Source organism: Aulostomus chinensis, chromosome 16 (genome assembly GCF_037954235.1).
Source record: "Aulostomus chinensis isolate RoL2024-O1b breed Wild chromosome 16, RoL_Achi_v1.0, whole genome shotgun sequence".
Taxonomy (NCBI): Eukaryota; Metazoa; Chordata; class Actinopteri; order Syngnathiformes; family Aulostomidae; genus Aulostomus; species Aulostomus chinensis.
The window spans coordinates 14,214,317-14,231,023 of NC_141335.1; the positions used below are offsets into that span (position 1 = coordinate 14,214,317).

At 40.8% G+C, this 16,707-nt stretch overlaps 1 protein-coding gene across 1 annotated transcript in view; it reads right to left on the reverse strand.

The window, feature by feature from the left end:
* Nucleotides 1-16,707, reverse strand: part of pdzd8 (PDZ domain containing 8) — a 47,113-nt gene that overhangs the window by 25,053 nt on the left and 5,353 nt on the right. Inside the window, exons 2-3 of the mRNA XM_086180873.1 lie at nucleotides 8,777-8,902; nucleotides 4,017-4,119 (exon numbers count right to left, since the gene is read on the reverse strand). Of these exons, the coding sequence (XP_086036999.1) occupies nucleotides 4,017-4,119; nucleotides 8,777-8,902 (229 nt within the window). The remainder of the gene's footprint in view (nucleotides 1-4,016; nucleotides 4,120-8,776; nucleotides 8,903-16,707) is intronic.

Genomic DNA, 16,707 nt, shown 5'->3' on the forward strand with positions numbered 1-16,707 from the left:
TAAGGATACTTCAACATGGTCACTGGAGGAAGTGAGGATCAAACCAGCAACCCTTTGGTTGCTTGACGCCCACTCTACCTCTGAGCCATGCCGCCCCTCCTCAGAACAAACAGTATTGTAAAAAGCAGCACTGTAAGCACGAATGGCATTTCAGTGGTTCCATTTTTTTATTTTTCTCCACTCAGTTTTCCAAATGCGGAATGAATGATGTTAGGAAATATGCATTATTGCATTGCACAGGGAGGCGAGTCATACATAAAGATGATCACCCAGATTCTGGTTTTCCCCATCAGTGGTGATAGGAGCACGATAACTACTCGCATCTACTGCAGGTTCATTTGAGTGGAGACTGAATGTCGTTTAAACCCTTTTGTCATTGCAGACAACAGCCAGATATTCAAATTGCTGTTTTCATGCGGGACAGAAAGGAGGGAACTAATAGCAATCATTGAGAGAAAAGAGGAATTAGCGAGAGAGAAAGATGGTAAGAATTGACCTTTTCCAGATGGTATAGCCTTTAACGCTTATGACAGAGTCCTGCTGGGGACATGGAGACTGGGGAAGTCTGATAAATCAGGCTCAAATGCCACCATGAATCTGCATCTCAATGCATATATTAACAAAAAAAAGGAATACAAGTGCTTTGAAGAGGGTTCACTTGGAGGGGGATGTGCTGATGACTGCGTTGGTAAGTGTTGAGGTGGGACAGCTCAGATATTCATGACTGACTGGATTACTGCGTGCAGCTCTAACAGTTAATGATGTGGTCTGGCTACAACTCCATCTCAATGGAAGGTTTGGCTTTGTGCCTACATAAATTTAAGCATGAAAAACAACATAAGCTTTAGCAATGCAGCTCAGCAAAATTCAGAAAGTATGAAAGCAGATCTGTTTGAATTCAACTACGGGTTTGGATTTGACCATTTACTGATAAACTCTGCTTCTGGCATTGTGGTGATGATATCAACAGGCAGGTGGAACACATGTCCAGTGTAATGTAATGTAATGTAATATATATATATATATATATATATATATATATATATATATATATATATATATATACACACATATGTTAAATGCAACTTATGTCTCGGAACTAAGACCCTCTCTGCGGCCGCAAACAGCAGCTCTACTCTATTAAAGCATCCAGGCACGCAGCATCCAGGCACGCAGCATCCAGGCACGCAGCATCCAGGCACGCAGCATGCGGCGGCAACGAAACTTGTTGCTAAAGCTAGCGGGTCAGGGACCGGCCCAGATACCAACACAGATGTCACCTCACCCCATGCACCTAAGCAACAGCGCCTGAGTTGTTCTTTTCAGCGAGGGAGTGCTGCTGCTAGCCAGGCTAAAGTTAATCAATCACTTTGAAACATCTTAGTGTTTGTATAAATATAGACCATATTGCTGAGCAGAGTTCAGTTCAGTGATGAAAATGCATGTCAAGTAGTACAGAGCCTACAATGCTGACAGTTCTGAACTTTTTTTTGTAACTAAATAGTTACTTTTCATAGTCATGCTTTATTTTTTGCTTTTAATAACTGAGTTAGTAACTGAGTTGCTTTTGAATTGCAGTAACTAGTAACTATAACTAATTACTGTTTTTCAGTCACTAGCACAACTCTCTCTCTCTCTCTATAAATCAGCTGATTATGCTCCACAAATCCAATTGGTACATCAGATAAATATTCAGTGCATAAAATATATGATCAGTTTATTGATACAGATATATTCAGAAAACGACCAATGCCACTACAGATGACATGCTGATATTATTGCGCATCCCCACTTGAAAGCAATTCTAACATTTGTCCAGAGCGAGACTTTATTGTCCTCAACAGACACACTAAAAACAGGTCAACCAGGGTGAGACATGTAGTGTGTAAACCGTGTGCCTCTACAAGCCACTCAACGGTTGATCATTTTGTGTCTGAAATCTACCAGCCTTTTAACCAGTTTGTGTCTGTGCCAGCCAATTACCCAGCCATTTAACTAACATTTATTTGATGGTTGCTTCCAAAATCTCTCTCTGTTCTAGCTATCCTTACATGTTTTGCACTCAAAAAGATTGTGACCAGAGGTTTTCCCAACACCCTTACGTTCCCTTTAGTTTCCCTTAAAATAAACAAAAGGGCCACACGCTGAATTTCATTACTTACTTACTTTTGCGAGAAAAGAAAATTCCACTCCAAAAAAGATAGAAAAGGAACATTGGACTCCTCATTCATCGATCAACAATATCTTTTTTTGGAAAATTTAAAAAAAAAGGGAAATGTGTCAGTCAACGATAATGTAGCTGGGAGGAAGAACTGATATTTCACTGCCCCCTGCTGTAGGAGGGTTCAACTCCTCCAATATCATTTAACATTACATGCGGGTTTACTACAGGGCAACTGCTGCATACACATGCTAAATACAAATAATCTTTAGCAATTGCAAATGTCAGTCATAAGTACGTGACAAAGATAGTGGCATCAGGCTTGGCTGGAGCTAAAGCTGGTAATCAGGGCTGACATTTTGCTGTAAAACGGTCATTAGTCACTCTCAAACAGGCCTGATGTGATAACTGTGATATCTCCAAATTGTAGCAATTAGAAAAGGTTTGCCTGAGGGTCTTGAAATTTTTTCTTTCCTGCTGAAAATGTCAACAATGAGCGAAATCTCATCATCTGAAGGACAATGAAAATCAGCATGTATTAATGTGTCAATAAGGCGAGAAATAATTGTATTACGCTTATGAGTCTTTGAAACGATGCTCGAAAAAGAAATTGGCGGTGCTCTCGGTGCAAACTGAGCAAACACTCTGAAAGAGCTCAATATAGATATATATTTTATCTGAGCATCATCGTGACAATTCAATTCACACATTCATAAAAATTATGTTTGATTACTCGAAACCTTTGTTTACGACCCAATCAACAAATACAATAACTCCTCTCCTTTACTTTGAGTGACTTAAGCACTTCAAACACTGAAATACAGAATCAATTCCCTAAAGCAGAGATTTCCAATTTCATCAGCTCAGAGCTCCCAAAATAAAAGGTGCCAGACCCTCCCCGGCTGTTTCTGGAGTTGGTTGAAGCGCACACAAGCAAGCGTGCACACACACACACACACACACACACACACACACACACACACACACACACACACACACACACACACACTAATACACCGATTTAAAGGCAACCAAATTTATATTGATCTTAAGCCCAGTTGCTGTACTGTAATACTAATTTTATCTTTAGAAACAACCTCATCAATATTCTTCAATCTTTTTCGATTTCAGGAAATCCTCTTGCAACACCACAGCAACACTTGTGTCAGGAACCCCTGTTTTCAAGCACTTCATGGTTCGACTTGCCAGTATATTCCTTTTGGACTCACTGAAGCGGTCTAGTTGTCAAGTCATCAGGTGTTGGTGCTGCAATATACTACATTAATTTAATGAGCAGGTGAGTGAGTCTTCATATGTTTATTATTCTTTGTAAAATCAAGCCATTTCATGTCAACATTAGAACTTCCCAGCCACGTGATCTTTGGGCGTCCACAAAAACCAGCGGTGTATGTAAACGGAAAACCCACAAAAGTGATACGGCAAATCCTTTGCGTCCCCACTTTGGAGTGCTCCCATTACGTCCGTGCTTCAGACTGGCGCAAGTTCCCAAATCTCTTTGTAAAAAAAAAAAATCCTTTTTCCCGTGCACAATTAAATAATTAAATTCCCAAATTAAAAAAAAAATACATCCCTCCTACCCTCATCTCCTGCAAATGCAACTGTCAAGTTTTGTAGGGTTTTGCCGTTTTGAACGCACAACGGGTGCTGAAATAGAAACTGTAATTTTAGAAATAGAAACTCAAATACAAGCACTCTCGTCATCTTTCTTTTCGTTAGTGTAGTTTCTGTCTTTTTACATGAAGACTTGCTTTGGCGGTGATGTTTTCATATCAGGATGTAAACTAAAACTTGGAAGGATAAACAACAGTTTTAGGCTAAAAGGGAGAACACTCACTCGTTTGATGGAGCTGCGAGTCTTCTCCTTCCACTGGTGACTGCTCAGCTCCAGGGTGCAGTGGACGTAGGTTTCTCTGTCATACGAGCCAAGGATGAACAGTCTGCAAGGTCAAGTACTGGTCTGAGTTGAAGGCCAACAATAAGAATGGAATGAGTTATACATTTCCTTTGTTATTCAGAATGATACTAACTGACCGATTCTATCTACAGACATCAAACAACAGGTTGTATACAAAATTTTACCACCATATTAGCAAGTATTTCTATACAAAACTATTATTTTCTACCTTAGCAAGCAGACCAGCGCTCTTCAACCCAACATGATATTTCATTTTCAAGGTAACCGCATGACGATATGTACAATACATGAGCTGATCCTCACTAACCTGATCTGAAACTGAGATCTCGGCAGGTATCAAAACCCTTTTGTCAAATAAATCCTATATCTACACTAGAAAACTAATTCTTGACCTATGTTAAATTCTTTTTTTCCCCAATCAGCACAAACATACTGTGGAAAGCAAAAGCTCAGCAAGTGTGTGGTTTGGTTAGTATTGCAGATATTGTGTCACTGCATCAGTGAGCTTTGTTTTGTACATTTAGGAGAAGAAAAACCTTCTCCGTCAAGTGAGAGGAAAACATAGATACACTCCAACTGAGCTGAAATCAAATGAGTACATAACAGAACACTAATAATTTTTACAGTTTGCTGCCTTTTATTTTTGCCTCTGTGCTAGTGGCTGCACCACTCAGAGCTGATGACTGATGAGTGTGTGTGTGTGTGTGTGTGTGTGTGTGTGTGTGTGTGTGTGTGTGTGTGTGTGTGTGTGTGTGAGAGAGAGAGAGAGAAAGAGAGTGAGTGAGTGAGAGAGAGAGTGTGAGTGTGTTGCAGAGGTAGACAATGCAATGATTATTGCTTGCTTTAAATTTGCCCATCTACTCAGTGAGTCAGCCTGCTCAAACAATGACTGACTGGAAGAACTGTATGTAAACATGACATTCATAGCCTCGAGACTTGAGTTCACAATCACTTATGAACCTAAGAAAGAAACTTTTGCTTTAGCTGAGCAAATATATTGTTTATTACTTGAGCGATGAGTAGCACCTAGCTGAGCTTATTCATTACTAGTTAAACCCGAACCGATAGAAAAAGAGAAGTTGTTTGAGAGGCTGGTTATATAATATTTATTGACTAATCACTTTAATTTATCTGAGTCCTTTCAGCTCTTTCAATTTCTCTGAGGTTGCTCACTCCCCAGACTGATGTTAAACCAGTGCTATTAATAACAGAATAGCAAAGGGTGATTAAGGAAAGAACCAATGAGATTGCAGAACCATAACAGTTAGCCACTGCTGCCCTCTTGTGTGTAGGGTTGCCAACTCCATGACATGGAAATAAGGGGCCATGGGGGGTGGGCAAAATCAAGCCTCATATATGTTGTCATTAATTTTCGTTTTTCCCCACTCACTCCTTTGCGCACAGGCGAACTGGAGTCTGATTTTTTTTTTAATCCATGTGGCCTCGCAGGAGTATTGCAGCAACAGTATAAGCTTTCTCATTGGTTAAAAAGAGGCATGTTATTCAAAACAGGCAGAGAGAGAACAGAAGAGCTGTGTGTCCCTTATCATTAAGGAACATGTCTTTTAGATCCCAAATTAGGGGCAATTCTGTATTTTAAGGGACAGCTGGTAACCCTACCTCAGACTGTAAAGCAGTGTCGACATCTGTGTCACTGTCACCCATGCTGCTTTGCTATGGTCGTCTGTTATCTTCCGGTATCTTCTTAACAAGCAACTGTACCTCGACCAATTAGGTAAGTGGGATTCTGTGTTGTCATACTTGTGTGTGAGTGTGCTGTCAGCTCATTAAATGCCCCCATGCCTTAATTAATGAGCTGACAGTACTCTCACACACGAGTATGACAACACAGAATCCCACTTATCTAAATCAATGAGGTAAGTGGGATTGTGTATTGTCATACTCGTGTGTGAGAGTACTGTCAGCTCATTAATTGCCCCCCATGCCTTAATTGACCCCCCCCCCCCCCCCGGGATAAATTAAGTTTTCTGAATCTGAATTGGTCACAGAGGAGGAGAAGGCCTGGGAATATGTTTACCATAAGTTTTCATACAAAGCGTTAATTCCACTGACATTTTACAGACTATATTTGATTCTCACAGTAATACGGGACAAAGTGTGTCCCTTCTCAGTTCAATACGGAACGCATGCCTTTGTTTCTAATGACGGGGCGATTCTGTTTTTCAAGGGGTGGTTGGCAACCCTATTGTGTGTGTGTGTGTGTGTGTGTGTGTGTGTGTGTGTGTGTGTGTGTGTGTGTGTGTGCGTGCACGCGTGTGTTTGTGTGTGTGTGAGCCAAGGAGCCAAATGCATCAGACCTGTTTCCTCCTGCAATGCTGAGGAAAGTCTGAAGTACCACAAAGCTCAGGAAGAAAAATGTTACATGCAATGGTTCAGGAATTCCACCTCAATAAGATTCAATTGTATCCTTTGCGAGAGCTTGCAAAACATCCTGCATGGGTTAATACTTCCCTCTGCTGGATATTTGCAGAACTACACTTGATGGATTTGAAACAGAAAAACTCAGCTTGTGATCAAGGGGCCAAATTCTGTCCAACTATCAAATGATCAGATTTTACTAATAATAGATCATCACTGAGTTTTGGTTAGTGAGTGAAGCTTATCTATCAGCCACCTGCATATTCTATCAGCATTTGTCTGCTGGCTGTTGCTTATTTGTGCCTGCATGTGGGACCTCCTTTTACACATGTCTGACATGATATGTAAGGCTGCGCTGATGTGGAAATTCTTGACCAATACAGATATTTAAATAATTTGTCCAATCACTATCATTTTTTAAAAATTTTGTTCGTGTTGATATTTCTTTCCCACTTGTGTCAAAGCCTTTATGACATCATCTGTGAATGAACACAAATTCAACTGTAAAAATTTATAAAAGAACCTTTAAAATTGGTATTTTAACTTTGGTCAAATAAAGATTTGTTTTTGAACTTCAAAAGCCCTTTAAGCTTGCTATACAATAAGGATAGGTGATGATTTTAAATATTCAAGAAATATCAAAAAATTAAAGGATTTCTTGACTTCTTTTGAGTTGTCTCCATGCATTTTTAGTGTTTTATTGCAGGTACAACGTTTGTGGTACAATCAGTAACAGTTCCACTGTTTTCTGAATGAGAGCAGTATATAATTTCTATGAGAGGCCTTGCGGGCAGAAGAAACATGCAGAGAGGAGTCTGTTTCTGTTATAAGAATATATGCTGTGATTTCAGCTGCTTCTGAAGTGCTACACTTGTCTATGTGGCCACAGTGTTAGCGTTAGCTCACAGGCTACTCACCTCTGAGTGGCTCCAGTGCTAGCTCACTGGCTACTTAGGTCTATGCTGCTGCAGAGTTAGCGCTGGTTCATTGACTACTCACGTCTATGTGGCTGCAGTGTCAACCCTACTTCCCACGCTGAATTGCTGATTGCCACTGTCATGATAGCCATGGCCATGCCACTTACAGACTGTGGTTGTGATATAATTGTGCTACAGTACAATAAACTACTCAATGAGGTGGGGAATGATGGCAAATTTACCCAGCACAGAAAAAGAAGACACAGAGCAGCAACATCAACCAATCCCTCCACTGAGTTGATAAATCAGAGCATCCCTAATTATATATACAGAAATAAAAGACATTCATGAAATCAAAATGACCACCAGTCCTATAAACATGTTGGTTTTTAACTTGGCAGCATATAGAACAAGGTGGTGAAAGAAAAATGATCGTAGGATTATAATGGCCAGTACATCAATTATTAATAGTGGAGTCAGAGCCGATGATCCTGTGCGCCAACCGAACACACCTGACCACATCAAAACGTGGTTCAGCACTCACATACTCACTGATCCATATGTCAAAGACCACACACACTGCTCTTCTTGCCCCCCAAGGCAATGATTCATAGGCTTCTCCATCAGGCCTAATTGATTTGACTGTTAGATCAATTAAATTTTAAACATATCAGCTTTGGACACAAAGGTGTGTGTGTGTGTGTGTGTGTGTGTGTGTGTGTGTGTGTGTGTGTGTGTGTGTGTGTGTGTGTGTGTGTGTGTCTAAGAGGGGGAACTGTAGACCTTCCAACATTACAGGCCCTGTACATGACTTGGAAGCTATCAGCAGCCACCACAAGGTTAAATTGTGTTATTGTCTATAAACCATGCTTCAGTCAGGCAGGCAGATTAGATTTGGTGGCTGAATCTTGTTTTCTATGTATTTTGAGTTATTGTAAAATACCAGCTCATCAAATAAGCCTGCCAAGAGAGTAGAGTGGTACAAAATGACCTCTGAGGTCAGATTCTCGCTTTGGTTAGGCATCAAATGCTGTTTCGCAGCTGATTAACAAGTGTCAGACCATCAAGAATACATTTTCTACCCACTGTTTCAAGCTATCACTGGATCTTTTTAAAAAGACAGAAGTGTTCCACAATTGATAAAAATAGGATGCGACAAATCGGAGTGGAAGCAACGACACAGAAGCCTCCGTCAAAGAAAAGGCACATAAATCTAGCAAATCTGTTCAACCAGGCTCAGCTTTTTCTAACGTCAGTGTTTTAAAGAACATGGCGCGCTAGCAATTTGTCATTGTATGGAACAAAGGATCTACACCAAAACATGGGAAACAGTCTGAGAAAAGAAACATTTTAATCAAGGAAAAAGTCACTCAAGTGTCTCACCTGCTACATTCAATGAGTGTGACTTTGAGTCGGCCTTCTACCAGCCTGCTGTCCTGGATTGACAGGTCCAAATCACAAGCCGAACCCAGAGGAGGCTGCACTTGGAACGGGAAGAATGGCTTGTATCTGGAGGGAGATGCAAAGCATTAGAGGCCAAATCTTAAAAAGGCTTTTTCTACTTTAATAGCATTGAGGGGGGAATCAATCAATAACACTCGCACCAAAGGAAAATGCAGTACCCTATTAAAGTTATGTTTTGGAATTCACACACACACCTAGATTCCTAGCAATATATCAGCAAACGTTGAAGTAACAACATGTGAAAAAACCTGTCCTAAACCTTTAAAAAGGTGTGGCAGTCATCATCTCTTGTTTATACACTTTGCAAAGAATGTTACCATGAGGGCGAGTCACAGTGGAGGCTGGCCTGGCCTTACTGTAACTGGTGCTGGGTGTGGTTCCCAGTGAGGAAGTGGCTCATTCACATCAGCAAAAGGGTCTTAGTATAAACACTCACTGTAATATAGAATCATAATCTCTGCCATTGTGAGCTCTTGATATTACAGCTGTCATCAGTGAAATCATCAGCAGCACAAGAGGAGGTCTGCGTTAACATATAATCAATTATTAGGGCAACTGTTGGGGAAGAATGCTTCCAGGTAAAAAGTCATAATATTGGGCGGCATGGAGGTGCAGTGGTTAGCACTGTCGCCTCACAGCAAGAAGGTTCCGGGTTTGAACCCCGCCTCTCGTCTGAAAGCCGCTGGGATAGGCTCCAGCACCCCCCCACCCCCTGCGACCCATAACAGGATAAGCGGTAGAAAGTGGATGGATGGATGGACTTTCGTAGGCGTCTGGGAGTCCATGAACATGACATTGCAAAATTAAGTGAAAGGCACATTAAAGAACAGATAATGGCTCTATGTTACTACTTACAGCACCTGGCAATTAAAACTGTGTTGTTTGTATGCCTCATCATCTCTCCAACCTGGGCTACTTGCCAAAACTACTGCTAAGTTACACCCAATCAATGCACGTCCCCCATCTCCTCCTGTAAGCAGAGCAGACAGCAAGACTATTCTAAAAAGAAAGTGAAGGAAATGGACAGCAGTGTGCAACAATGTCAACTTCCTTCCCCATTCTGACAGAAAAATGACCAGAGTAAAGGTTTAAGAGTAGTAACAATTGATATCTGATTTTTTTTTAAAATGACTGGGAGTCTGACCAAGAGCTCAATGTGAAGCTTTTGTGTAAAACAGATTATTTTTGCAGTACTAAAATATTTCAGTCAGGGAAGGAAAGGAAAAGTGATGAATGACAGCTAATTTCAAAGTTTATGTTCATAGTTGACTTTGAACAATTATTCCTCATTATATCTGCCTTTCAGCTTTTCCGCATTTGGACTGAGTACGGGCCGTTTAACTGGACACATGGACGGAAATGTAAAATGTCATGTACCAGTTTTGTTATCTGAACAACATCAGGAACAAAACAGGGCTTGGGAACTGATGTCACGTCACGTTGCATTGTGGAAGCCAGTGTAGTAAAAAAAAACAACAGTAATACTGTAATGTTATCGCTGTCATCAATTCTACAACAATAAGCTAAAACAGTGGAAAAACTAAAGGGGGAAACTGAAAGGAATATACAGGGACAAACCAGAAATGGAAGCCAGGGACTAGCATTTGAAGAGAGTTCCAAAGAGTGAACCAATGTTCCTGACCAGCTAGCTCTGCTAATCAGGACCTGCTGCCTCTGCTGATGTTTTTTCCATACCTTATGTGTGGTGTAAGTGCTCACACAGCCCAGCCAGCTAAGTCCAGTTGGAGGTGAATCGATGTGTACAGGAGCTTCAAATATCAAGTTGGCAAACAGTGGTAACGGTGGTCATTTGAATAAAGATAAGTGGAGGCAAACCTGGCTGAAAGTTAGCAATATGTGTTTTTACTATTGGTTTTCTGAGTTTAGTTCAGCTCCACGAACTAATGTATTTTAGATCCGATGATGGTAATTTAGTTAGAGAAATAGATGCACAATGCAGCTCTTAGATCAGTACTTCTGTTACATTTAGGACCCAAAGTCTGTCTATTTTCGTACCGCGGTGGCTCTGTGAAGCGTTGCTGTACTTTGCAATAGAACGTTTTCCCATAATCACCTACAACTGCTGGGTGCACAACAGATAAAGTACGAGCACAATGCACCTGAAACTAGAAATATTGTCTGCAGCAAAACACAACAGATAATTTCCCCACCATGGTGGGATACCATGATCCCAGTGGCCTATGGTAACTGCTGTAAAAGCGGAGGGCTCTGAACACAAACAGGTTCATGCTTGCAGCGGTCAGCAGGTGACTGATTCCCAGAGGAGCCTGTCATGTCTAAACTAATTTAAAATATTTCCATCCCTCACTGGCTGTCAGCTTTGAAATGGGCTGTCTCTAGTCCCCTGTGTCCTTCAGTTAGAACCAAAAATGTTCCCAAGCTACAGCAGTTGCATTCTTTTTTGAGGGCTATTTGGTCCTTTCACCTATCCAAGGAGAACGTGTCATGTGACATGCTCTTGATACTGCTTCTAAATAACTTGCATTGTTTGCTAACAGTTCTGTTGCCACTTCGACTGTTTTGTCTTTTTTTAGCGCTTTTTGCAGAATGTTATACATGACTGCAACAAGTTGGAGACTTGCTGCTTTCAAATACTACAGGACAGCATCCCACTCCTGGATGTGCAAACAACATCATCTAGACTGATGATTGGGGCAACGTGCAATCATGATAATTTGGCTTTTAACATAGTATTCCCCATTTCTGGAGTTCCACCTCTACATGGAAGCTCAGCTGTAATGCCTGGATTACCTCCAGCGGGCTGCAGGCCCAGCCCTCCCCTCTACACAACTACCATCTGTGCCACTCAGCAAATCCCAGGGTCTAGCTTTGATTCTCTAAGGCTGCTCTTCATTACATCACCTTATCACACACTCACTTGCTCTGCATGATCATGGGTGATCTCACACACACACACGCACACACACACACACAGTTCAGTTTGCTGCAGTGCTCTCCCACACAACTCAAAGGCATCAAGTGTGAGATGGTAAATAAGTGTTTAATGCCTGCATTTAACATTTATTAGTCGACATGCTTTGATGAGGTATTCAAGCACATAATCACACACACACACACACACACACACACACACACACACACACACAACTCCAGCCATACTGAGGGGCATCCGGTGAGCTTACCCAGTCCCAGGCTTGACTTCCTGGATCCAGACCTCTCAAAACAGATAACCGCAAATCCTCTCTTTTAATTTTGTGCTGTTGTATCAAGTCATGGTCAAATAGTAATGTTTAATAATTTATTTTAAATACTGTGGTGCAGAAATATTCAGGAGAAACAGTGTGTAAACATTTATCCAACTCATTCCCCGCCAGCATTTCACATCATTTTTCAACATCCCCAGAATATCTTATCATTATGAAAAAACAAAAAACAGACCATATCAGTAGAAATGGCAAACGCTTTGCTTTCATTTATTTTGGAAAAGGTTCCTTGGAAATGCCTCCATTCTTCTTTCGCTAACACTCAATTGAGGGAACGAGTTCAACTGTCAAGACAAAAAAGCTGAAAAAAGGCATTTTTTTTTAAATAATGGAGGTTTTAGTCAGCGAGAGGGAAAGGGGGGTGTCTTGCTCATAAAGGGGTTACTTCAATTGTATCCTGTAACAACCAGCAAAACCATCCGCCTCCTCTGCCCAACTCAGGTGCAAGTAGGTTGGCCTGGTTAAGCACCACAGGTCCCCAAGAGAACCACAATATCAATCCATCTGCAGTGTCTTCCAGTTTTCAAAGCTTCATGTTCACTTATTTTTTTGAGCCAGACAGGCAGTTGTACAATCAGGGTACAAAAGTTAAAGCTTTTTTTTTCCTACTTGCCTGGCAAATGGATCAGAAATCTACTTGTCCGAGATCTATTTGTTTCTTAACTCAAGAAAACAAACCGTTGAACCCAACTGTTCAATAAGGTAGGTACAGGTAGCGTTGGCAGAGCGTCATATGTGTCAAACAAAATGTCTGGCAATCAGCAAACTGCAGCTCTAAACCACCAAATGCGTGGGAATTACATGAGCTTTGCACTCCATGTTTGCAATCCAGTTTCAGTCATATTGCCCCGAGTTTCCCTGCTGAATTGAATCAACAGCGGATCAAAGTCACCTGGCAGTAACAGGGCTTATGCACACAGAGTTGTGGAGATGTGGCCCCTTTCATTTCAAGTAGGCAGCTGCTCACTTCACGACTGCGACAAAGAGTTAAAAGTGAAAAATGACCTGAGCCAGCAAAAGGTTACTGGTTGTATTTGTTTGTTTGTTTTTATGTTTGTTCAAAAGGAGTTTTCATTCTACTTTTAAGGTCTGTTGGGAACAGAAATGACCTGATTACATGTGGGCAGCGGCATGTCTTAATCAAAACACATTATGGGCCAGATTGGATGCATTTCTAATCTTTAAGATTAAAGCTACATAGTGCATGTTGAAAAATGTAAACACACTAGGTTTATTTTCGACAGCACATACTTTTATTTGAAATCACAAAAGTCATTAATAAGTCATTCTGTATATAATTGGTTTTCCCAAGAATACTATTTAGTCATAAATGGACATGCATCCTTTTGACACTAGCGTACTGTTAGCAGCGGCGTCAAGGCTCTCACTCAAAATCTGCAAGGAAGTCACTCAGAAAGCACAACTCTCCACCAGAACTTTTAGCGCATTGTTAAACTTCCATAAAATCCTACAGATTAATTAATATTACCACAGTATATGCCTGTTTTTTTTCTGGGAAATTAAACTCAAATTATGTCAAGAACTACAAATCTATCACTTAAACCATCCCATGCATATCTGGCAAATTATATTTTAATGAACCTGTATTTTATAACATCAGCCCTTGTAATATCTCGCTAAAAGAAACAGCCTATCTTGAAATATTTAAAATTTGAATCTTTCATACTTCTGACCCTCAGAAATAAAGGTCCTTTCTTCATTCATCTTGACAATTAGTTGGAAAAACAGTTGCTGACTCTCATGACATTATCAACCCCCTAAATTATGAAATGTAGCACCTAAGGACTTTTGATACTCACAGTATTGAAAAATTGGCTTCAAGTGAACTTTCATTATTGAAAACAATCACACGCGTCTTTCATTTGGAGATTAAAGAAAGAAATACATGTTTTTTTCATGTACATCTATTTCTTCTTTAATTTATTTATTACTGTTATTCCCCTTTTGTTTAGCCTCATCCCCTCTCAAATTGAATTTCTACATCTCCCCATCCCAGGTATTTCACCAACACACACACACACACACACACACAGCCATTCAACATCCTCAAAATACAGTAAAATATGATTTAAGTTTTTGAACATATCTTTTTCGATGTTTTTTGTTGCGATGTTTTGCATGCATAACGTTACTTGTGTCACGCCTCTCTCCTGCCTTATCACGTACAACATCAGTTCATAAAAAAGAAAACATGAGAAGATTGGGAACAGATCAGCAGTTCTTCAGCAAAGTTTTTCGTGGGGAGTTCAAACACAAATATTGTTTTTTTTAATTTCCTCCAGTCCAGACTCCCTTTAGAAAATGTGTGATTTTACAACAGCAGTGTCCAATAACCTACCCACACAAACCAGCTCTTAGGCTCTTGCTCAGAATGACCGGCAGTACAGTGACCCTGCATCGTCTCACTGTCCGTCAAAAAGACGAGTGAGTGTATGGCAGTGAGTCTAAGCTCTCCACCTGGACGGCTAGATGAACCACTGATGAGGCAGCAGTGCCCTCTGCCTTCCACCACAGCTCTGAACGCAGGCCAAAAATGACAGTGAAGCTTGGTTTCAGCACTGTGTTTTTCCAATCCAATGCTCCTTTTCCACACTATCAATACCGCCCACACTAACTGTACTTATTGGCATTATCTTCTCTCTGATAGTGATAGACACACACATACACCCACCTGCAGTGCTGAGCCCACGGCCTGCCTCCTCTGTGTTTGCAAGCTCACTTTTTTACTCGATCCGGTGTTACCACAGTAAAGCAGTGTGCGGGTCTGCAACTGGCTTTACCACACTTGTAAGATGGCAAGAATGTCGTTTGGGAAAACAGCATTTCAGTCAAGTTATCACACAAAGGAGAGGAACACACACAAACCATCACAAATAAAACTTAGTCAGGCACCTGAAGGACACACCAACCTCTAAAGAGAGTTTGGTCTCAGCTCCAATTTCAACACCAGTGAAGGTTTAAGGCTGTTTTGTTGTTGTTGGTTTTTTCCCCCTATATCTAGAGGAGTCATAAGGACAGCTGTGCTCTCTTTTGCACACAGTTACACATTTATACCTGAACATAGCTCAGTGCAACCACAGTCTGACTTGCTAACATTGAGAAGCTCCACAGCAGCAGTCGGGGTTAAAGGCCTTGCTCAAGGGCACATCAGTGGTAGTAATGAGGGTGAGGCAGGCATTTCTGACATAATTCTGTGATTTTACACGTGTGATCTGAAGAGATTAAAACATTTCTCTCACTGTTGTAAATGACAATCATTCTGACACTCAAGTTGTACCTGGTTGTCAAGTTAATACCTGTTACCTTTTCCTTTTTGCATCAAAAACTTTATGAAATAACAATATTTCTGTGGGTGATTTATCAAAGTTAGACATTCCATGACCACACCTTGACCAACTCTTGTTTCTCTCTTTCCATTTTTCATTTCACACAGCGTTTTGATTTTTCATGCTTTATTGCATTTAAGCTTTCAGTAACTGATGATGGAAGTAAGTGGAAGAACACATAAGTGAATGAACCATAATTATGTAAAAAGAAATTATAAAAAAACTGAGTAGATATTTTGTCCTGTTTCTCAGAGAAACAGCTGGCCACTTCAGACAGGATACAATAAAAAACAAGATTACAGAAATATACGATCAGGGAAATGCTTCAAAAAACACATTGAATACATTTTATTCCACCACAAACGTCGGTAACAAGAAAACTCTTTATTTACTAAAGCCAGCTTCTCTTTAGCTGTGTGTTAGTGTGGGTGGAGCTCTCCTGAGAGCAGCTACAAGGAGGCTGAGATGGGAGTCACGTATAGCAACAGTTGCCTGACTACTAGACCAGCAGCTTTATGACAGAGATGCAAAGACAAGGCCACTGTTGAAAAAGATCTCACATGATATGCGGAGAGCTGTTAGCTCAAACACTTCTATATTAAATCAAATTAATCTTTCCTTAGTCACAGGTTATGTGCCACAGGCCTTTAAGGTGGCTGTCATCAACCCTTTACTTAAAAAAACCTTCTCTTGACCCAGATGTATTAGCCAACTATAGGCCAATATCCAACCTCCCCTACATCTTTAAGATCCTTGAGAAGGTTGTCCTGGAGCAGCTACATGAACATCTGCACAGCAACGAGCTCTTTGAAGCCTTCCAATCTGGATTCAGGGAACACCATAGCACTGAAACAGCACTGGTCAGAGTCTCTAATGATCTTCTTATAGCTTCAGACAGAGGTCTTGTCTCTGTGCTTGTCCTTTTGGACCTCAGTGCTGCATTTGACACCATCGACCACAGCATCCTGCTACAGAGACTAGACCATGACATTGGGATTAAAGGAACTGCCCTAAAATGGTTTAAGTCCTACTTATCTGACAGGTTTCAGTTTGTTAATGTTAATAATGACCATTCGGAGTATAGCAGAGTTACATATGGTGTACCACAGGGTTCAGTTTTAGGACCGATTCTCTTCACTCTTTACATGCTCCCATTAGGTGACATAATCCGGAAGCACTCGATCAACTTCCACTGTTATGCAGATGACACACAACTTTACTTGTCGATGGAGCCAGACGACACAAGCCAGCTTACTCA